This window comes from Pristis pectinata, chromosome 13 (genome assembly GCF_009764475.1).
Source record: "Pristis pectinata isolate sPriPec2 chromosome 13, sPriPec2.1.pri, whole genome shotgun sequence".
NCBI classification, from domain to species: Eukaryota; Metazoa; Chordata; class Chondrichthyes; order Rhinopristiformes; family Pristidae; genus Pristis; species Pristis pectinata.
Window position 1 is genome coordinate 25088855 of NC_067417.1, and position 24961 is coordinate 25113815.

Consider the following 24961-nt stretch of genomic DNA (forward strand, 5'->3'; position numbering starts at 1 on the left):
TTTTAACTTTTTAATTCAAGTGGCTTTACTGTAAGCAGTATTTGTAGTGTAATAATGGTCCAGATGTTTACTCAGCCTTGGCACTGTTTAGTAAAGCTAAATAATTGATAAAGGTTGTTAAATCTCGATCAGGATATTCTTCAGGGAGACTGTTGAAAGAAGCTGCAAAAGTATAAAAAATATGGAAAGAAAAAGGAACATATTTACCTTATTTACCATGTTACTTCCACAGTCAACAAAGGTCAATTTCATCATAAGGAACCTGGCCAACAGATTGAGAAAACTGGACAACCAACATATCCAGCAGGAGACTCAGTTCATTTTTAGGCCAGAACCTCATTAGCATTCTACTGATGAGCTGCATGCTCCAAACAGACCTCCCTGGCTCAGAGCCGCTGTAACATGAGAGAACCCAGGAGCAGAATGGAAGTTCTGGAATTGAAAGAACGATTGTGGAGAGGATAGTTCATGGAGAGATGTGTCATTTGATCTGGGATTAAACAGAACATATTTAATCTGTTTAATAAAAATATAAGAAATTGAAGCAGGAGTAGGCATTCAGTCCCTCATTCCTGCTCCACCTTTTAATGAGATCAGGGCTGACCTTTTGCCACAGCAGCTCTTTCTTGTACTAACCCTATATCCCTTTATCTCCATGTTCCCAACCCCTTATTCCTTGATTTCTAAAAAATATATTCAGATCTGTGTTGAATATTCTTGGTACCTGAGCCTTGACAGCCTACTTGGGTAGTGAATTCCAAAGATTCACCCCCTCTGTGTAAAGAAATGTCTTGTCATCTTTGTCCTGAATGGTTAACTGCTTATTTTGAAACTGTGACCCCAACTCCAGATATCCCATACAGGGGAAACATCAAACCTTGTATTGTAAAAATTTCCATAAGATCACATTTCATTCTTCCAAAGTCAAGAAAATATAGAAAATCTGTCCTCGTATGACAAATCTGGAAAACCATGTTGTACTCTGGGAGTCAGAAGAGATACCACAGAAATATTATGGCTAAGAATGATGCAATCAATGATGTAAATATGCAAAGGACATTGTAAAATTATGTTTAAATTACTGGTTAAATTACTGATATAGCAGTTGTGGACTATTGAGTTAGAGGTGTGAGTTCAACTCCCACCATGGCAGCTGGAGCAACTCAAATAAATTTAGAAAGATTTACATTATCCAAGAAACTACTGTAAAAATCCACCTGGTTAACTGATATCCTTCAGGAAAGGAAATCTGCTGCCCTTATCTGGTCTGGTCTATATGTGACTCCAGACCCACCCATGTGACTGATCCATAACTGCCTCCTCAGTTCAGAGGCAATTTGGGATCAATAATCAATGTTGCTATTGCCAGTGATATCCAACTCTGGTGGGTGAATAAATTTAACTGAGGTTATTCTCAGTGGCTTTGCTAGGGTGCATTTAATGCTCTGGGAAGATGGGTGAGTGGTGAATGTAATGACATATTCAAGGAGAGAACATGGCATTTTGAGAAAATGGTTGATGGCAATTGTTTAAAAAATTAGATAGGGTATATTTAACAGATTTTAACAATTCAGTTTTCCTTTCATTCATTTGTCTCCAACCAGTTTCCCTACCCTGTCCCTCCACTATGTTCTTCAAATCTGAAGAAATTTAGCCTAGTGGGAAGCAGGAGAGAGTTAAAAGTAACAATTAAATCCCTTTGTGGGAGAGAGTGCGGCCAGGTCACATGATTGTTTGTAAGGTCCACTGGTTCATTGCTTTGTAAATGCTACTTCCAGCTGTTTCTGACATTCCATCCTGTCTAACACTTACTTAAATTATTTTACATTAGAATTTAGGAATAGAACAAAATGTGACCAGCAGAGAAAAATCTGTTTCAAATTCAGCAGCATGGAAAAAGCTGGACTAAGTCAAGAAAACATTGGACTAAGTGACATGGCTTTGTTGTGAAGCAAATGCACCTGAGAAATTGCTATTCAGAAAGTTCCAATAATGGCAGCCACAGTGCACAATGGCAATCTCCTCCCTCCTCTCCTAGCTGCTCTTGTTGTGTCCTGCTTCTTGGCTCTTTCTTCACATACTCCAGTTCTAAAGGGAGCCCCACCAGATTATCAATGATTGGAATGAGACTGCTTTAGCAGCAGGCATAAGCAGCACAGCTCTTGTATAACTTTATCAGTAGACAAAACTAAGTTACAGAATGCAGAAAATTGTTAACAAAAATGTCCAGAAGTAAACCAGTTGCCTAAAAAAGCAAAGAAACAATTGTCAAATGCAGATGAGTGCTTAATGCAGCACCAGTGAAGGGTCACTGCCTGATGATTTGCTGCATGAGTCAGGGACTTGGGCAGCACTGTTTTATAACAACATAAGGAATTAGGAGCAGGAGTAGGTCACTTGGCCCCTCTCACCTGCTCCACCATTCAATATGATCATGGCAGATCATCCCCAACGTTCATCTTCCCTATTGTGCCAATTACCCATAGCCCCCAATTCTTTCAAAAAATTACCTGCTTCCTCCTCAAGTACTCCTAATGATCCAGCCTCCACAACCCTCCAGGGTAGAGAATTCCAGAAATTCACCACCGTCTGCAAGAAGAAGTTCCTATGCACCTCAATATAACCATCTGCGTCTTGTAACTACATGCCCAAGTGTCAGATTTTTCCTACTGATGGAAACATCTTGACATATATCATGTCATGCATGCTCAGGACCTTATATATTTCAATAAGATTACCCCACATTTTCTAGAAAAGAATCCTACTAAAAACATTGAAGCCTTACCATTTAACGTAACGTTCATCGTAAATCATGATGCCTCCAAAGGAGACCAACATTACAAAGGAAGGTGCACTTCTGGAGCCAGATGAGCATACGATGTATGTGCAGCGTCCACTATGGTTCCTATTTTACATTTACAACATGTTAAGGGTACAACTTTATTGGCTGTAAAGCACTCCTGAAAAATGCCAAGGTTGTGAAAAGAGGTTAAAATATATGTCTATCAACCTGCTTTACTTTCCCTTCTGGTCCTTCTTTCTACTTATGTTGGACTCCCTGGCACCAATACACTTCAAGGATGAAATACAGAAGATGCTGGAAAGACTCAAAGGTTAGGTAGCATTGGTGGAAAGAGACACAGAGTTAATATTTCAAGTCAAAAACTCTTCATCAGAACTGGGAAAGAGAGAAAATAAAGTAGTTGAGAAGTTGGCAGACAGATGGTTTGGACAAAGAGAATGTTCTTGATTGGATGAAGCCAGAGTTGCCATGGGGATAAGTTGTGGGCGACATCAGGTCAGTGGGTTAATGGGGGAAGTGAGAGAGAGAGAAAACTAACAAAAGCTATGAAGTGTTGGCAGAGAGTGAGAATATGAGCAAAGGAATATAATGTAAAAAGTTGCAAAAGGCAGGGCTGTAGGACATGCCCAGCAGGTCAGGTTATTTAATGGAGAGAGGAAAACGGAAGGAATGCCAGGATGGATGATTAACAGCAAACGTGAGCAGTTCTGATGTAGACTGAGAAAGCAAGTTTTCTGAAGTTGTATATTGAGTCTGGAAGACTGCAGTGTGCACAACAGGAAGAAGAGCTGTGGTTCTTCAACCTTTTATTGAGTACTGATGAAGGGCCTTCCACCTGAAACATTAACTCCTTCCACAGATGCTGCCTGACCTGGTGAGTGATTCCAGCATTTGCTGTTTTTATTTCAGATTTCCAGTATCTACATCCTTTCGATTTTCACACATGGAAGCTAATTTGTACATGGAAAACTACACATGCAGTTGATTATGACCAGAATCGCTACCTTTGCAAGTGACGGATGCCTCAGTTCAACACTTCATCTAAAAGGTGCCACCTCTAATAGTGCACGGTCCTTTGTCCTGAAAAGGTCAGCAAGATTTTTTTTACTAAAATCTCTGAAGTGGCTGTTGACCAAAGAGGCAAGAGTGGCACCAATCAAACCATAGCTGACACTACCTAGGTTAGAGACGGAGCAAAATTGTTCTTGTTCCAGACTCAGATGGCATCAATCATGTTTTGTCAATCCATAACATTAATGTCAATATTGTGCATTTCTAATTTTCTACCTGTTACTGAAATGCAATGCTGTGCATAACATTTAAAAATGTTCTTTTTAGTGAGATAACAAAAATTGTTATGTGCATTATTGCATAACAAGATTTAGCCCATTTTATTAATCCAGCTCACCTATTTTTTTCCCTTCATCCAGCCGACCCCCTTGCATGTATATCCTAAGATAAGAGCAGGAGTAGGCTATCCCATCTCTCACATTTACTTCATCATGGCTGATCTTTCTACTCACTCGTAACGCAATAAGCCCATTTCTCTCAAGTCAATATCTAAAACTCTTATCAATCTCTGTCTTGAATGTACTCAACAACAGAGCTTCCATGATCTACTTAGATGAAAATTCCAAAGATTCACTATCCTCTTGTTACCTCAGTTCAGAATGGCCTGGCTGTATTCTGAGACTGTGTGTGACCCCTAGACACTGATGGTCAGGAAATTGCAGAAATCTGACATTAGTGGCGGGGAAAATGTTGGAATCTGTTAAAAAGGAAGTGATAACTGGACACCTGGCAAATAATAAGAAGATTAGCCAGAGTCAACATGGATTTGTGAAGAGAAATCATGTTTGACAAATCTGTTGGGATTTTTTGAGTTTGTGAGAAGCAGAATAAATAAGGGTAAACCAATTGATCTGGCATATTTGGACTTTCAGAAGCCTTTGATAAGGTGCCACACAAGAGATTATTAAATAAAACTAGTGTGCCTGGTACTGGGGACAATCTACCAGCATGGATTTGAGAGAGCAAGGAAGGCTACGCCAATATAGTTCTCCTGATAAAATGTCTGGAGCAAGATCTTGTCATAATTAACATCCTGTTTCACTTGAGAGACAACCATAGGACCTGAAGACAACACCCCAGCTCCAGGCATTGGCACCTGTTAGATTATGAAATGATCTGAGTGTGAGACTGCAAGGATGTCCAGACCAACTGCCCCACGATAGGCATTGCTCAAAGCTGGACTGGCCACCGCCAAATCTGTTATTTCCATCAGCCTGGCCACAAAGCAACAGCTGCAAAAGAAACTATGCTGCAAGAAAATCCATACTGAAAGCCTCAAGGACCTCACAAAGAAAGCTCTTCTCAAACTGTAATTCACAGATAACTAGATGACTCCCAACCAACAGAAGCTGCAAAGCATCCACAGCATCTAAACTGGGCTGAAGTACACCATAAACGGTGCCTGTGAAGAGACTCTTGGTTTCTCTATCAGAAAACACCAAGATTAGTTTTACAATGATTAGGTGATCTAGGAGCTAATTAGACTCAAACCAAAGGCATTTCTGCATTGGAAGCACTAGCATGCCTCAAGATACAACTTTCTCGCCACCTGAAGATTGAGGTCCAACAGTCCTAAAGAACAGATGGATAAAGGACAGGAGGTCCAGCAACTCGCTGATAACCATGACGTGCGTGGATCTGACATCACTGTCAAGGCTATCTATGGCCCAATATCCAAGGAACCATCCTGCTGAGAGCCAAGAACAGAGGTGAACATGTCAAGGACAGAGTCAGCACCTGTTGAAAAGAACACTGCAAAGAATTTCACAATCACAACTCTGTCCTTGGCACCAGTGCCCTTGATTCCATCCGACAGTGATCGATCCAGTCCAATTTCAGCACCATCCCAAATTACAATGTTGAAAAGGCCAAATGCCAACTGAAAAACAACAAGCCTTTGGGAACAGATGGTATTTCTGTTAATGTTCTTAAACTTGGCAGTATAGAATCACAATTAACAAACCCCCCTCCCACATTTGTGAAGAGAAGGACATGCCAGGGAACCTCAGAGACTCCATAATTGTTACCATTCTCATGGATGGAGACAAATATGACCATGATATCTACTGTCTGCCACAGGGAAGGTCATTGCCAGTGTCCTCCTGAATGACTTCCTTCCTGTGCTCGAGACCTAATTCCCAAAGTATTGTGTGGATCCCATCCTTCTAAAGGCACAATGGACATGAGCTTCACTGTGCAACAACTCCAAGACAAATGCAGGGAGACACAAAAACTATTATACAGTGACCTTGCAAAAGCTTACATTATGTCCATCAAGACAGTGTGGAGCATCTGGCTCAAATTAGATTGCATGCAGAAATTCATCTCCATCTTACATTTGCTTCATGATGCCATGTAAGCTGTGATCGTAACCCAGTGGCTTCACAACACATGCATTCACAGTGCAGACTGAAGTCAAGCAAGGCTGCATCTTCAACCCAACACTAATTTTTTTTTGGCTGTAGTACTGTACCTCATCTTAAATAAGCTTCCTGTTGGAGTAGAGCTAATCTACAGATAAAATGAGAAATTGTTCAACCTAATATGATCTCTCTTCTCAAAGGCCATTAACTACAAGATTATTCATAACTACATAGAAGGAGGCCATTTCAGCCCATCGAGTCTGCCACTAATTTGTCTATCTAATTATAAATGGTATGTGCATTCAGTTAAAGAGACTTCAATTTTGTCTTTTTACCATTTTTCCCTCTTCTGACACCAATTGGAGCTATATTCTTATGACTTTGATGTTCATGTGCTCTGTCCCTTCCTGACAGACCTTGTTACCCTACACTAACAACCCATCCTTTACGTTACCCCTCACAGTTCCATCCCCCAACCTCAGCCCACTCCATCCACCATGATTAATTTAAAGCCTTATTTAGAACCCTAATTATTTAATTCAGCTTTTGCTGCCAGCTAAGTTCAAGTAAAGTCCATTCCAATGGAACAGCTCCCTCTTTTCCAGTGTTGGTATCAATGCCCATGAAGTGAAACCCCCTTCCTCTTATAATAATCTTTGAGCCATGCATTCAAATCAGTGGTCTAACTTTCACATGGCTCAGCCAGTGATCCAGAGATTATTATCTTTGTGGTTCTGCTTTTTAATTTGGACACTAGTTTGGACTTCATTTCATCAATTGGAGTCCAAAATTCCTTGAACTGCAGTTAGTTACTGTAGATTTGATCACTATGGACCTCAGTAGGTTAGAGAAAACAGCTTTAGATGAACAAGGCAATCTCACCTGCATTATTCTGTGCTAAGCCAACAATAAATATTTTCTTCTGTGGCGAAAGACAGTGATCCAGTCCACATGAAGATTTCAAATGTTCTGATTTGCAGCCTGATGGAATACTTAATATTTCCAGTCCCTAAGTAGAAATTTCTCAGTCATGTTGAGATTTGAACTAAGTAACATCACTTGGATACTATTTTGGCTTCTTTTCACCAGTAGTTTAACCGGATGGCAGCTTTGGCAAAAATTAGTGACTGAGTTAAAAATTAGTAAATGAGACATACAAGTGATTGTCACATACACCAGCAGAAAAGATGTCAGGTTCAAGCTGAATACCATCAAATGGAAAGATATAAGATATCTTTATTAGTCACATGTACATCAAAACACACAGTGAAATGCATCTTTTTTGCTTAGAGTGTTCTGGGGGCAGCCTGCAAGTGTTGCCACACTTCTGGCGCCAACATAGCATGCCCACAACCTCCTAACCCGTACGTCTTTGGAATGTGGGAGGAAACCAGAGCACCCAGAGAAAACCCACGCAGACATGGGGAGAACGTACAAACTCCTTACAGGCAGTGGCCGGAATTGAACCCGGGTTGCTGGCGCTGTAAAGTGTTATGCTAACCGCTACACTTAATTGAACAATTAAGTTCAATTTAGTGTTCATTTCAGAACTGGGCTGGAGCTGAGGTTAAGGGCATGAAGAACAGTTGTATTTGATTTTGCTCCCTGATTTGGGAGTGGGTCATTAGCAGCTGAATGTAAATTCACAGTCAATTTATTCTAGTAGGAGAGGTAAAGTTAACCTCCAGATGTCTCAGTCCAAATGTTCCTAGGAGAGGTAATGTTAATCTCTCCTTAACTTTACCCCTCCTATCAGTCTGTGTTCCTCTTTGTTTGGATGCCAGAGTCCTCCTCCTGTTAGCTTGAGCCCACATTGTACTTGCCACCTCTTGCACGTTCTGTACCAAAATTGTCATCATGGGGCAACTCCCTTTGGAAATTTTGCTGCTGCCTTTTTCTACTCTTCAATATTACACACAGTGTTCTCCATTCCACATCTCAGAGTCTCAGACTAACTCCTTTGGAATTTTCTTCCCCTTCTGAACCCATCCAGGGATAACAAAGTGCCCCAGTGTCACATGGTCAATTTCACATTAAGTGTGGGTTCAAGAGCCACCTTGCCCATCATCTACCCCAACCTCACTGTCTCTGCTAGTGTTTAGAATCCACATTGCATCTTTTCTAATCAACCATTTATACACTCCGTCTTGAGTCTTGACACATTTATTTTGTGCATAATCCCTCCAATTAAAGATTCCCCTTACATTGCTAACAATGTTCCTATTGTCTACATGAAGTTGTATTTATCAGAGATTATTATAAATCCCATTATTTGAAATTAATGAACAGCCAGCTTCCTACCTGGATGCAGAAATCTCAGCTTTCTGTTTGGCAATAGCTGCAGCCCGCTCAGCTGCTTCCACTGCCCTATCCACTTTGTCTCGAATCTTACTTGTCCGTAGAGGAATCAGGTTCTTTCTCTTCCCACTCACCAACACATTCTGTTTATATTTGCCTTCTTCTTTTGTTCCATCTGGAAATGTTGTACATCCATAACCATGCCTCTTGTTGCTGAGCCACTCCCCTTCGAATTTCAGGCCATCAGATCGGTGGCTTAACCCAAAACCAGAGCGTTTGTCATTCTTCCATTCTCCCACATACATTTCTGTTGTAGTTGCATCTATGTCATCTTCAATGACTGACAAATCAGTTTCGCCTTCACCAAAACTAATTGTGGAGTTGATATCACTGGCTGTAGAGCTGACTGTACTCATTCCAGCTTCACTTCGAAATGAGCTCTGCTTGCTTCTTTGGCTGGCCAAGGAACTTTTGGACTCGGACTTCCGGAGTTTCAGCCCACTCAAAAGGGATCTGCGAAAGATTCCTTTTTTTTTGTTTTTGGCTGAAAGAAGATCATTGTCGCTATGCATAGTGAGAACAAAGCCCCCCCTTGATCCTGCAGGACTTCCTGCTGGAGTGTCTGGGTGCATGGCTGTACCATTACTGTGTTCACTTCTTAGAGAGTTAATAGAAGTTCTAAGAGGAGATCTGATAACAGCAGCCATCCCATAGGGAACACTTTGACGTACACCATACCCATGTCGCATTCCTCCAACCCATTGACCTTGGTAGGTACCTATAACAGAGAAAACATAATATAACTGTTAAGTGAATAACTTTCATTTTCATAGTTGAATACAGCCACATGTAGAGGTATAAACTGATTATTTTTAGACTGCTAAAATAGTAGACATATATCTAAAGTTTGAAGGGAAAAGCTTCTTCCTGTCAAATAAGTAGAAGCTTTGTGATTAACTCCCTATTTACACAATGGAAATGTATTGGGAGCAGTTCAAAGAGACCTGAAGTGGGCAAGCTGTCATGTGAGGAAAGCTTGGACAAACTAGGCTTCTATCCACTGTTCAGAAGAGTGGATAGGGAATTGATTGAAAAATGTATGATCTTGAGGGGTCATGACAGGGTGAATGTGGAGAAGATGTATCCTCTTGTGAAGGATCTAAATCTTGGAGTCACTTTTAAAAATAAACTATATAAGATAAAGACAGCAGAATTTCTCACAGAGGGTTGTGAGTCTTTGGAATTCTCTTCTTCAAATGACAGAGGTGGATAAATTCTTGTTACGTAAGGGAGTGAAAGCTAACCAGGGTAGGTGGAAATGCAGAGTTGAGGTTACAATCAGAAAAGCCATGATCATTGAATGGCAGAGCAGGCTCAAGAGGCCTACTCTTGCTCCTGATGTCTATGTAAGATTGTTTGTAAGCAAACAAAAAGAGTGAACAAGAAATAATAGAAACTTGAAACAGAGAATTGTGAAATTAGAAATAATGCTGGAAATACTGTGCAGCATCCATAGAGGGAAAAACAGAGTTAACGTTTCACTTCAATGACCTTCATGAAAACTTGCATCAGAGAATTATGAAACTTGCAGCAGGTCATCCAGGGAACAAGTACTACAACCATTTATTTATTTTGCCTTTGTTTGTATTCAGATCCTCTCACTTTACAGTAAGATTTTAAAATTGGGTGTGATTTAGGTTAAAAATAAAACAGAAAATGCTGGAAATATCCAACCAGTCAGATAGCATCCATGCAGGGAGAAAAAGAGTTAAGCTTTTGGTGCATGATCTTTTGGACTACTTTAAGAGCAGTTTGTCAACTTGGTTAACTAATTGGAAAAATGCAATAACATCCAAGCTATTGTTTCTTTCTGGCATCATTGCCCCCATATTTCCATCTCTTCATTCCCTTGTTTGTGATAAATTTCACTGCCTCACAACCCAGGAGAATGCCCTGGACATTTGCAGAAATTTAAAAGGCCTTCACTAGTTACTGTTGGCCAATAACCCAAATTGGTAGATTTTCACAATGCAGCAGTGAGTTTTGTAAATGAGCCAACCCCAGATTACAATAACAGATTGACTTTTCTACACTAAAGGAATGTAGTTAGGTTTCTGACTGCAACATACAAAGGGGAAGTAAGGTAGGGGGCAATTTGTTTCAAGGTCAGTTTGGAGGTCAGAGAAGAATATCTCTGATTACTTTTAACTTAATTGGCCCAAGGTTGTTCTGCTGGCTTTTACTCTGCAAGGAAATCATGTAGCCACAGCTGGTTTGGGACAATAGATGTTGTGATGCCAAGTTCTACCACAATGGTATGGAAAAGGCTTGATAGACCAGCTAATCTTTCCTTGCATAACAAGATCATGCGTAAGTTTTCTTTTCTTTTTTTTTATTTACAGCGTGGAAACAGGCCCTTCTGGCCCAACGAGTTCACGCTGCCCATTTTAAACCCAAATTAACCCACCCCTATGTCTTTGGAATGTGGGAGGAAACCGGAGCACCTGGAGGAAACCCACGCAGACATGGGAGAACGAACAAACTCATTACAGACAGCGACGGGAATCGAATCCCGATTGCTGGCGCTGTAATAGCATCGCGCTAACCGCTATGCTACTGTGCCGCATTTTCTTCCCATTTTCTTTCAGTTTCTTTACATTATTGTATTTTTCCTCTTACTTCCATATATTATTCGCATAGGTTATTGCGGTGGACAGTTTTCCTCACTTGAAAATCAGAAAAAAACTGCAAATACTGGAAATGCGGAGCAGGCTGGGAACATTCAGCAGGTCAGACAGCATCTGTGGAAAGAGAAACAGAGTTGACATTTCAAGTCCAAACTTCATCAGAACTGTGAAAAAAAGAGAAAAAAAGTTTCCAGTAGCTGTAAAAGGTGGGGGAGGGATGGTTAGTTCAAAAGGAATATCTCTGATAGGGTGAGACGGAATGAGTAAATATGGCAGTTCGAAAAGATTATGTTTCTTTGTCTGTGTTATGTTTGTTAATATAATCAAATTAAAGTATCCCACAGCCTTGCGATTAACAATACATAACACAGACAGAGAAACATCATCTTATCTACCTACCGCTTTATTTCATTTGGTCTCACCCATCAGAGATATTACCTTTGTTCGACCCATCCCTTTTCCACTTCTCTATTACTGAAAACTAACTTGTTTTCTCACTTTCCCAGTTCTGAAAATAGGTTTTGGACTAGGAACATTAACTCCGTTTCTCTTCATACAGATGCTGTCTGACCTGATGAGTGTTTTTGCTTTCTGTTTTTACTTTTTCCTCACTTTTTGAGTACTATTGACTTTTAAATAAAAATAATAGTATGTGGACAATGCTGGCCAGAATTTATTTCTAACCACCAACTGCCCTTCAGAAGGTTGTTGTGAGCTGCTGCCTTAAAACTCTGCAATTGTCTGGTGACTCCCTCAGTGCTGTTTGGTACGAAGATCCAGGAATTAGATCCACTGATGTTGGACCAGGAATATATTTTTCCAAGTCAGGACAGTGTAATTCGATGGTAGAAGTCATAGGTTTGAGAGGTGCTGTTAGAATACCCTTGGCAAATAACTGTGATGCATTTTACAGATAACAGTGGCAGAGTGAACATTAGGCTGGTGGATATGGTGTCAATCAGGCAGGCTGCTCTGACCTGGGTGAAACCAAGTATTTTGTTGGAGTTGCACTACATACGCCATGCTTTAAGGTCAACAACTTAAGCCACAGAGCAAAAACTCTCTCAACCTTCCAAATATCAGTGCTCCAAAACTCCTCAGCCAGACTCCACCAGGAGATTGAAACTTCCGCTCTACCCCTCAGGAGTTTAAGGTTAACCAACTGGGATATCTTTGGGAGACAACTGAGTCAATGTGGCCATCTTTCTGCTACTTATGATTTGATGGCTCTGTGAAATGTGCACAAGTATGTTGCTCTCTAGATTGCTCTGAGCTTTTGTTACATTTTACACATCATCTTTCCTTTAAAGGGAGTTAAATGGACCTGACATACATTAAAACTCTCAATTCTGAAAATCTATGTCCTTTGGCACCACCTTCTGATATTGATTGTCATATTTGTGAGGGATGGCAATTCCTCCCAAACTGGAACACGGCAACTTTCTGGGCAGAATTACAATTTCTCTCTATACTGCCATGATATAAACAGTAACTTTGCTGGTCTCAAACACTAGATGTTCCATTGGGTAACCATAACACAAGGAGGGGCATGTGCTAAGGGGACTTCCAGGCACTTTCAGCATTTAAGTGACTCATTATATAGATCTGGGTATTTTCCATTTACTTACCACCTTTATCAGGATACTCAGGTAAAAGCATCTGAGTGGAATTTATGTAAAACATGATGAAAGTTCAAATATAAATTGCTTCACATAACTTCAGTTTCTTCAATCTTCCACATTGGTTTAAAAATCATTTAAGCTAAAGCTTCACACACAAAACTGCTCATGACCCTTGTTTGAAATAATGATCTAGGTAAGCTTTTGTCACTTTTGCCCTTTGTGTGTGTTCAAGGAGGATCAAATTTGGAAATTTGATAATGGTTCAATACCATTTTTTAGTCATTTTCAGAGTTTTAAAATCAAGTTACACACAGATGGGGAACTAGACAATCATATTAAAAAGATATAGATTTTGTGATATACCTATTAAGAACTGCATTAAGAAAACCATAACAGGTTAACATCTATTATATCTCAATTTTTTTTATTACAGAGTGCAAAAGAAGCAAGTCCATTTTATTTTGCTGACAGATCATTCTTTTTCATGTAAGAGGTCATGTTTGTAATTATGCAGATGGTTTTTAGCAAAAATGTAAATTGTAATCTAATTATGAAACTTCTAGCTCAAATTGCATTTGATTTCCCAAATACAACCAAGGTGACTTTTCCTAGAATTTTTTTTTACGTTTCATGTAGAAAAAAATCTACTTGCAAGAAGCAAGAAATAAGAAATAAAGACAGATTGAGAGACTTAGATTGAATTTATTTTTCAATACATTACTTGGATTGAATAAAACAGGAAAAGATAGACAAGCAAAGTAATTATTTTGTGATCTGATTTGCTAAATTTATGATCTCTGATAGTTTCAACAAAATGTTGATTTACTGTTCTGTGATCCATATACATTGATGAGTGGTAACATTCTGAACCCTGAACCATGAATGGAAATTATCATTGACTACTTTGCATTTAGTCAGGAGAATATTTAAACTGATGTTCTGATTGCTTGAGCACCTGCTGCATTTTTGCAAATCCTTGTATTTTTTGCTGTACATTAAATTTTATCTAACTGCTTACAAATGCATATTATTGATAATACTTTTCTGAAGCCAGATTCTTATGAATGTATATTGAATTCAAAGTTAGGTCCAGAAAATTTACATTTACAAAAGACAACAGGGTTGATTAATTCCAATCAGAAAATCAGCACATTTGGTTCTTTACAATGTGACATGGTTCCAGGAATTCAGCTAGGACAGACCTACCCAAAAGCAGCAAAGTTTCAACAGTTTGCACCTTAGCCACATAAGCATGAGCACAGGTCACAAACATCTTAAAATATTCAATAGAAGTAACAACAAGTTTCCAATCAGCTTTTTTGAGGCCACAAGGGAGTATCTTTAAGGGATAGAACAGTTAATAAATTCTCTGTTAAGGAAGTCAATTCTGCTTTACTCTTGGGTGAGAAATTATTCCAAGGCAACTGTTGGATTTGCCATTAAATTAATCATCTACAATGCATTTCACACCTTGAGTGGCACAGTGATGTAGCTAATAGAGCTGCTACCTCACAACTGTGGTCAATCCTAAAGTGCTGTCCCTGTGATGTTTTCACATTCTCCCAGTGACTGTGTGTGTTTCTCCCAGGTGCTCCAGTTTCCTCCCACATCACAAAGATGTGTGGGTTGGTAGGTTATTTGGATGCTGTAAGTTGCCCCTAGTGTATGTGGGTAGTAGAATTTGGGGGTGGGGGGGGGGGAAATTATAAGAACATGGGGAAAACAAGATGGGATTGGTGTAGATGGGTACTTGATGGCTGGCACGGACTTGATGGGCTGAAGGGCCTGTTTCTGTGCTGCATGACTTGTGATATAGTTTTACAGCAGTTTTTAAATCTATGTGTTTGATTTGGTGGATGAATGACAATAATTTTCAGGGCAAGGTAATGCTCCACAATTATTTCAACCCAAGCATCCCTGACAACAAGTCAATGATGTGGCCTTCTTTCTACTTCAGTTACACAGCTTTGATTATACTTGTGTTGTTTGATGAGATTTCTGGGGGATTATGAGCTATTATGTAGATACATATCACATTCCAGCATTCATCATAAGAATATAATTAATTAAGGCAAGCCAGCATGGATTTATTAGGAGAAAGTCGTGTTTACCAATTTGACAGAATATTTTGATGAGTTAACAGAGTTGATGAGAATAATGCAGTCAATGCAGTGTATATGGACTTCCAAAAGGCTTTTGATGAGGCTTATTGGCAAAGTTGAAGCTCATGGAATAAAAGGAACATTGAATGTATGAACACAAAGTTGGCTAAGTAATAGAGGGTCATAGTGAATGGTTGTTTCTTGTATTGAGGAAGGTGGATAGTTGCATTCCTGAGGGATCAGTGTTAGGACCATTGCTTCTTATGATCTATGTTTAATGATCTAGACTTGGGGGAGCAAGACATAATTTCTAAATTTGTGGATGTCACAAAATGTAACTATACTGTGAACCGCAAGAAGGATAGTAATAGAATGCAACTAGATATAAACAGGTTGGTGGGATGGATGAAGTTTAATACAGAGGTATTAGCGCACAAATCATTGAAAATGATAGGACAGCTGGAGGAAGTGGTTGATAAGACAGACACAATTCTGGGCTGAATCAAAAGAAACAAGGAGCATAAAAGCAGGGAGGTCATACTGGACTTTTATAAAACACTGATCCAGCCTCAGCTGGAATATAGTGTTCAAGTCTGGTCGCCAAATTATAGGAAGGATGTAATGATATCAGAGAGGACCCAGTAAAGATTTATGGGAATGGTTTCTGGAATGAGGGACAACAATTACAAGGATAGATTAGAAGGGTTGGAACTGTTTCCTTCAGTGAAGAGGAGGGGAGATTAGAAGTATATAAAATAATAAGGGTATGAACAGATTAGGTAGTGAGAGGCCATTCTTTCTTCTGGAGATGTCAAAGACTAGGGGTCATAGGTGAAATATAAAGGAGCAGAGAATTAAGAGTGGCATGAGGAAAAACTCTTTGAGGGAAAAAAAGTATGTGGTTGGAAACTAGAATGCACTGACTGCAGACATGATGGAGGCAGAATATATTGTGGCATTCAATATGGGATTGGATAAATATACAGTAAAGAGAAATTAGCAAACCCCAATGGTGAAAGCACCAGGGCATTGAACTATTATGTTACTCTGGTAGAGGGCTGGTTATTAGCTTGATGGGCCAAATGGATTCCTCCTATGCCTTAGTCATTCCATGATCCTGCAATATGAAATAGGAACAGGAGTAGGCCACATGGCCACTTGATCTTGGCCTCAGCTCCACCTTCCTGCCTGTTCCCACAAATCTTGAATTCCCCTGTGGACCAGAAGTGTGTCTCAGTCTTGAATATATGATTCATGATTCAGTATGCACAGGCCTCAAAGGTAGAGAATTCAAAAGATTCATGATCCTCCGAGAGAAGAAATTCTTCCTCAACTCTGTCTTATATGAGTACCCCTTTCTTCGGTAATTGTGCTCCTTGGTCTGGTTTTCCTCATTGAGGAAATAGCCTGTGCACACTTATCTCATCAACTCCTCTCAGAATTTTATTTGTTTCAATAAAATCACATCTCTGTGAGTATCGACCCAACCCACTCAACCTTTCCACATAACGCAACACTTTCATTCCAGTTATTGACCTTCATGACTTTTTTCTCAACTGCCTCCAGTGCAAGTATATCTCTCCTTAAATAAGGAGACCAAATCTGTACAGAGTACTCCAAGTGTGTCTCACCAATGCCTGTGCAGTCATGGCTGCACTTTCATCATTCTGGTGTTAAGTGTTGCAGGATAAAAAAGTCATGAAAACTGCCTGAGAATCTTACAGAACCTCACATTATCCCATTTCTCCAACAGGAAATAAGCTGAAGATGAACTGAATTGTAGCATTTCGTATACACAAAGGCTGCTGATTACTTCTTTGGTGCCCTGGTGCAACATGTGTGTGTTCAATCATGGCTCGAATGCAGTGGAAGTCAGTCACTGCTGCAAATCCCAATAGTCTCTCCTCTTGACGTCAGCAGGGAAAGTTAAGCACTAATTGGCTTTGGCAAACAGGGCATTAGTGACCTGCTTAATGCAGCTGTGTACTTCATCCTTCATCCACATCCAATGTAAAAGCTTGGAATAGGCAAAAATATTAAGGAATTTTACAGCCACTGGCAAAGAAAGGTCCTTTAGTCCAACAATCAACATGTTGCAGAAGGCTATGGAATTCTGCTCCGGCCAGCCTGGCAAACCACAACCTCTTGATGCATTATTCCTTGGATAGATCCAGCCATGTGATCGTTGGCTTTACCTTCTATGGGCATGGTGGGATCTCCTACAAAAGGCCACACCAACGAAACTCACCTGTGGTTACTGAGACTATATTTTTTTAACTGAGGTCACTAGTACCTTTTCTCCACTTTCTCATCCATCCAATGGAATCCAACAGAATCATCTATGACAAGCTATAGAAGTTGAATCAAGATCCATTGGATTAAAATAAATTTCAGAGAAGTAGTCTGGAAGCAGGACACTCTAATGACAAGTCCAAACATTACATTAGCATGCATGTCACTGTGATAAATCTCACTTTAAATAATATAAGAGGGATCCATCCAAATTCGCGTTGGATGTTAAAACATCAGGGAGTTAGAATATATAATTTTAAAAATTGGCAGATACTGAAAATCTGGGGGGAGAAAAAGCAGAAAATACTAGAAGCCTCAGCAGATCAGGCAGTATCCATGAAAAAAGAAACAGAGTTAATATTTTAGCTCCAAGATGCTTCCTCAGAACTTTCTCTGATTTATATGTTCTTTTTAGCAGGGCTGTGGGATGCGCCCAGTTGTCTAGACTGTACCAGTGGAAAGAAAAATAAACAGCCAAATCACTGATGGATGACTGGCAGAGGTAGCCAGTCCTAATACAGACAGAAAGAAATGGCAAGTTCCCTTAAGCTAGAGAATTCAATATTGAGTCTGGAAGGCTGCAATGTACCCAGACAGAAGATTAGTTGTTATTCCTCAAGCTTGCATTGTAACAGTGCAAGGGGCCACACACAGAAAGGTCAGAGTAGGAGTGGGATGGAGAACTACAGTGACAAGCAGACAAAAGCTCAGGGTCAGTCCTGCAAACTGAACAGAGCTGCTCTGTAAAGTGATCACCCATTCTGCATTTTGTTTCTACAGATGTAGAGGAGGCCACAATGTGAACACTGAATGCAGTAAACTGGATTGGAAGAAGTGCAAGTGAATCACTGTTTCATCTGTTTAGGACTCTGGAAAGAGGTGAAAGAATAGTTGTTGCATCTCCTGTCATTGTATAGGTAAGCACCCTATGACAGTGTGTGCTTGTTGGGGATGAAAGAGCAGACTAGGTCATCAAAGAGGGAATGATCCCTTTGTGGTTCTCAAAGGGAGGGGAGGGGAGGGGAATATGTGTCTGGTAGTTGGAGCTGGTAGAAATTGTGAAGATATCCTCTAAGAGAAACTAAACACAGATTCTTTGCGAACTCATCTGAAAGAATTCATCCCTCTGGACCTCATTGTCTGAGGGAGTGCTGGATGGAGGCACTCTCACAACATTTAAAGAGTATTTAGATAACACTTGCAATAACATGGCATAGATGGCTAAAGACTGGGTGCTGGGCAAATGAATTTAGTGCAGATAGGTAGTTGATGTCTGGCACGGCCACAGTGGGCTAAAGGGCCTGTTTCCATGCTCTATGTTCCTATGACACCACAAACATAAAATAGCCACAAAAGATATTAGAATAGTTTGTGAAGGAAAAGATTGGCTGAAATCTTTCTGACAAAGCCAATGGCTATAGCTCAGAACCAACTATCACTAAGATGTCAACTACGAAGTTTGGTCTTGAGCTGGAATACATGCCACTACTTCTGTAAATATAATTAAAGTTGTGTCCTTAATTTGCCAAAATTCTCAGTTTATCCTTTGGCGAAGAAATCTGATATGTGGAACCTACCATATATATCCTACAGGAAGACATATTTTAGTGGTATTTGGTTTCTCAGCTAGATGACTATCAAGCTGCATGTCATTGACACTTGCAACTTCTGTTCAATTTTTAAAAATACAATTGATCTGGAGTCTTGGTGAACAACTCTTGTGAATAGAAAAGAGCAGCCATTGTGGACTTGGTTCTGTGGGAAAAACTGATGTGGAGCCAGCTTTGACTGTTCTGTCATTGCAGAATTATAAAAATGTGGCACAGACAAGGCTATTAGGCCCATTCAGTCCATGCAGGACAAAATGGAGCTATTTTAGTTACTCCCACTTCCCAGCTTTCTATCCATAGGATTCATCCAGGTGTCCTCAAAAGATGACGAGGGTCTCCTCCTCCACCACCCTTTCACGTGGAGAGTTCCAAGCCTTGTTTCTTCAATTCGCCTCACAGGTGGATAGGGTAGTTAAGAAAGCTTATGGGATGTTAGCTTTCATAAGTCATGGGATCGAGTTTAAGAGCCGCAATGTAATGATGCAGTTTTACAAAACTCTGGTTAGACCACACTTAGAGTACTGTGTCCAGTTCTGGTCGCCTCATTATAGGAAGGATGTGGAGGTGTTGGAAAGGGTGCAGAGGAGATTTACCAGGATGCTGCCTGGATTAGAGAGTATGGATTATGAGGAGAGACTAAAGGAGCTAGGGCTTTACACATTGGAGAGAAGGAGGATGAGGGGAGACATGATAGAGGTGTACAAGATATCAAGAGGAGTAGATAGAGTGGACAGCCAGCGCCTCTTTCCCAGGGCACCAGTGCTCAAAACAAGAGGACATGGCTTTAAAGTAATGGGTGGGAAGTTCGAGGAAGATGTCAGAGGGAGGTTTTTCACCCAGACAGTGGTTGGTGCATGGAATGCGCTGCCTGGGGTGGTGGTGGAGGCTGATACGTTGGTCAAGTTCAAGAGATTGTTAGATAAGCATATGGAGGAATTTAAGGGAAATTGTTAGATAAGCATATGGAGAGATATGTGGGAGGAAGGGGTTAGATAGTCTTAGGTGTGGTTTGAAGGGTGGCACAACATGGTGGGCCGAAGGGCCTGTATTGTGCTGTATTGTTCTATGGTTCTAATTCCCCTCAAATCTTTCCATTAATTCACTTAAATCCTTGTCCTCTGGTTTTCAACCTACCAGGGAAGTTAGATCCTTTCTGTACATTGTCTGGATCCCTCACAATTTCATACATCTAAATTAAGTCTGTTGTTCCAGAGGTAGATCCTCCATGGAGCCTTTCATAGTAAAAAGGATAATTTTTTTTAATGACAAACAAGTATATAAAATAAAAGCCAAGATTGATTCCCTCCATTTAATCTAGTTGACTCTGATTGGTCCCACCAAGATGCTTGCTTAATATTGACAACCTTTAATCTGAGGAAACAGTAAATGTTTTAGACTCTAATTGACAGTAATAAAATTTGATGCAATAAACAATCTGCTGGAAGAACTCAGTGGTCAAACAACATCTGTGGGATGAAAGAAACTGTCGACATTTTGGGTCAAAAGCCTGCATTAGGTCAATTTGACAATTGACATGCATGGTGAAGCTCCAATAATGAATGGATCTGTTACTGAGGGAATAATTAATTGTTGGAATGAGCCCTACAAAGCCCCTTGAAAAGTAGACCATCTTATACTTCAAAGACAACTTGGGAAATATTTGGTTGAGCAGTCTGGAGAAAGTATGAGTGGCATTTTTAATTATTTAATTGGTCTTCCTGAAAATACAGGAATACAACTGCACAGTGATGTAACATATTTTTTTTCTCTGGACATGGTTAATTTTACACAGCAGTATATGCCATATGTATTGAAATTAAAAAACTGTCTTAAAAGGATCTGTTCATAATTTTTGTCCCCATGTCTACATGTGTGTTTTCATAAAGCATATTTTGTTGTAATATTAGAAAAGCAAATAAATCATTGAGTGTCGAACTGAAAGTTTAATCTGTCCAAAAGGATAGATTTCTTTTCCTTATAGCCATCATAATCTCATATTGATACATCAAAATTACAACAGTGTCACAGGGAAAAACTGGTTTGCATGTTGCAGTAAGATTAAGGAATTACAGAGGAGTTTGGAAAAGGAAGAATATAGATTATATATGTTCTTTTTTGACTTGAGTTGAAATTGTTTTATATTTATTTTTCATTTTTATGTTTTATAGTTTAAGCAAAATGTAGGTTTCATAAAAATGTCACTACAATATTAATGATATAGTTAAAAAATTCAAGTACAGATAGATATCAATGAGTTCACATGACTGAGTGCCATACGATGATGTAAAAGCTGGTGCTAAATTAAAATATTAGAGTCACGTGTACTGAGGCAATTCAGGAGTATTTGAAAATATCTAAACTTGACTCAATACAGTTGACTGCTGATAATCTTGATTAAAATACTCCCAATTGGGCTTGTAAAGAAAATCATCAACCTGCATAACAAAACTGTAAATAGGCCCTAGATTTGATTGCTAGCAGTTGATTTCTGCCTTTACTACCCAAACATTAAATATTGCTTCATTGGAATGCAGAGAGGAAACTCTGACTCAACAGATCATATGCTACTATGGGACTAAACTAGTTGTTCTTCCATTTAAATTATTTGAAAGAAAATCAAATGGGTATTAGAAGTGGCATTAGAAAGTTCCCCAATTTAGATCTGTCTGTGTTCTGTTTGGGTAATGCCTAATAGTCAGGGAATAAGTACAAAAGTCAATCTTGCTCATCTTTTAGTTGGTTAGAGTGTTACAATGTGTTTCAGTGTTTTTGACTGAAGGAAAAGTCAACAAGAGTTGCAGATTGCTTTTCCTGCAATATGGCAATTTGGTTAAAAATAACATTGAGCTACATTGCAAAACCCTTCACAGCCAAGTATCGTCTGGAAACCACTGTTTTAAGTTCAAATATGCAGATTTTCCATTGGCCAAACTAACAAAAATCAAACAATTTGTCTGTAAAGCACACCACAGCAAGTACACACATTAGCATAAAATGAAGGAAGCAAGTTCAGTTATCAAAACATATGAAGAGAAAGTGGTCACTCGTTGTAGATTCTTCGCACAATCATAAATTCCCACATATGTAATCTGGAACTTGTTACCACAGTAACACCAAAATGGAGGGTAGGGTAAGCCAGAATGCCCCTTTAGAGGGCTGACTTTAGAAGAAAAAGGAATTGGAACCTCCACAGGTTAAAGTTACAGCTTTAAAATGTACCTTTTCAACACAAAGCATAAAGCATTAAAACAGCTTGTTGCATACTTCGTTGGTATCCAGCCAAAAGATCCTCCTCCATCACATCTGTTAGTCGTAGATAGAAGCTGTGCTGTTTTCTTTCTTTTTATTACCTCCATAGCTAACGATATATATAGTCAAGGTGCTAAGATTTGGTGATTTTGACTGTGCTATCCATTTCTTCCCTTCTAGGCAGGGATGGAATTGCAAGTATATGTTCTAAGATCTTTGGGGGTTTACAGCAAAAATATCTGAAGAATTAGGAATACTTATATGATGATTCTTGATTTCAGGATTATATTACAAATTCCCAAGTAAACTGATGGATTTAATCGTAAGCAAAAGGTATTAGCCATATTATTTCAAGATTTATTTCAAAATTAAGCAGTTTTTTAAAGTTTGGTACTTTACTATTTGATCTTTCTTTGAGTCTGAAACCAAAGTTTCCAAGCAGTGAACTATAACCATTAAACCCTCCTAACTATTCTAAAGATCCAGCAACATATCAGGTTACCCTTCACCTAAGGATCACAGAGTCTTGGATGAATTCATAGAATTGTGCATACAGTAATGTGTCCTTTGGCCCATCACGTCCACACCAACCTTTTTGCTCATCTACACTAATCACATTTGCCCACACTAGGTCCACATCCTTCTATACCTTGCCTAAGTGTCTGTCTAAATGCCTCTATATCACACAGTGATTGTATCTGCCTTTACTACTTCCTCTGGCAGCAAGTTTCAGACATCAACCACTCTCTGTAAAAAAAACCTTCCCCTCAAATTCCCTTTAAAACTCCTTCATCTCATCTTAAACCTATGCCCTCTTTTTGATACCCATATCGTGGGAAAAAATTCTGACTATCTACCCTTATCAATGACTCATATAATTTCATATATCTCTATCAGGTCACCCTCAGCGCCATGCCTACTTAAGTGCCTGTCTAAATGCCTCTATATCACATAGTGGTTGCATCTTCCTTTACGACTTCCTCTGGCAGTGAGTTCCAAACATCAATCACTCTCTGCAAAATAAAAACTTTCCCCTCAAATCCCCCTTAAAACTCCTTCCTTTCATCTTAAATCTCTGGCCTCTTGTTTTTGATACAAATATCATGAGAAAAAATTCTGACTATCTACCCTATCAATGACTGATATAATTCTATATACCTCTGTCAGGTCACTCTCAGCTTTCTTTGCTCCAGTGATCACCTTCATATCTTGTACAATAATGTCTATACACCAAGCAAAACCTGAAATAGCTGTATTTTATTTTCTTGCATCAGCATACTTTGTTGTACACCAGTATCTTTGATTTCTACAACAAACAGAATAATCCAATTATCCCAGTCAAGGTCTGAAGAACCCATTAATGTTATCCATGGTACTCACTGAATATTCGTACAGCAAACATTATAAGAACATAAGAAGAAACACCAGGGCTACTTGGCCCTCAAGCATTTTCTACCATTCAATGAGATCTTGGTTGATTTTCCTCCTTAATGCCATTTTTGTTTTGCCCCATTTGATTCCTCTAGTATTCAGAAATATATCCATCTCAGTTTTGAAATCTGCCACACTCCAGGGTAGAATGTTTCAAAGATTCACTGCCTCATAACTTATTCACATTCCCACTTAGTTTCATGCCATCAGCAAACTTGGAAAAGTTCCCTCAGCCAAATCATTGACATAGATTGTGAATAGTTGGTACTCAAGCACCAATCTCTGCAGACTGCCACCTGGTCAGTAGTTCCCTGGTTTTTCTCTTTCTTAAATAGTGAGGTCACATTTGCTACCCTACAATCTGCAGGAATTATTCCAGAAACTGTAGAATTTGGAAGATGATAACTGGAGCGTTCATTATCTCTATAGCCACCTCCTTCGAAACTCTGGGATGTATATCATTAGCTCCTTAGTATTTAGGGGTTTTCAGGATCATTAACTTTTCTAGTATTTTGTATTATTAATACTAATTTCTTTTTACTTCCTTGTTGGTACTAGACTCTTGGTACTCCAGTACTTCTTGGAGCTTGTTTGTCTCTTCTTCCATAAAGACAGACACAAAGTACTTGTTCATGCTGATAAATCATTTTCTTTCTAGTCATAACAATATTTGGTAAAGCCCAGTGTTGACTTTCAATCAGAATGAAAACTCAATGTGTTAGATTTTGATGTTCAGGTGTTAGCCTGCCACCCAGTCCAGCAGCAAATAGACCCTTGCCTCATTTTTGATTCCCTGCCATGTTGAAATTTTCGTAGGTCATCCAAGGGGTATAGACAGATACACTCAAGCCACACTTTGGATTCAGGCATCAAAATCAAACCGCCAACAAGATGAATTGTGTAGGTTGGTTGGGACATTAGTTTGGAATTGTAGAGGGTGGGGGTCCAGAACAGCAGCACCCACCACCTAAGTAGATTCCTGCTCCTCCAGAACCCACTTTTTGCTTACATTTGACTGAGCTTGTGAGCTCCATCACCCAGCAAATTGGTTCAAGTCTGCACAGCCCAGACTCCAACCAGTTTTCACCAACAATGGCAATCAGAGTCCTATTATGTTATGAGATCCTATCTTTTGTATTATTTGGGAAGAAGTGGTGATGGGGGGGGGGAGGTGTGACCTGGTGTTGCTTAGTCAAGGGGCCACTATCATTATGGAGCTGCCTACATCACAGGTGTTACAACCCTACCTTGAGATCATTTTGAAGTGAAAGTTGATCCTAATATCTTCAGTTGGGACTCTCTAGGGCCACCGAGACAGTTAAGCTAACATCATCATCAGAAATGTTTGCTCAAATGTAAATGTTAATAATTGTTTCAAAATGCAACAAAGTAGCAATATTAAATTTAACAAGATGTTGGTACAGAAGGATGTT

General features: G+C 39.4%; 1 protein-coding gene across 2 annotated transcripts in view; it reads right to left on the bottom strand.

The window, feature by feature from the left end:
* The window catches only part of jph3b (junctophilin 3b), a 95634-nt gene that overhangs the window by 67143 nt on the left and 3530 nt on the right, over nucleotides 1–24961 (bottom strand). The window contains exon 2 of one of the 2 annotated variants that reach the window (XR_007957358.1): nucleotides 8670–9313. Coding sequence is in view for 1 of the 2 variants with exons in the window: in XM_052028514.1 (XP_051884474.1) it covers nucleotides 8539–9313 (775 nt within the window). In the remaining variant the exon portion in view is untranslated. Of the gene's footprint in view, nucleotides 1–8538; nucleotides 9314–24961 lie in introns of both variants that reach the window. The other variant, XM_052028514.1, reaches the window with a different exon arrangement.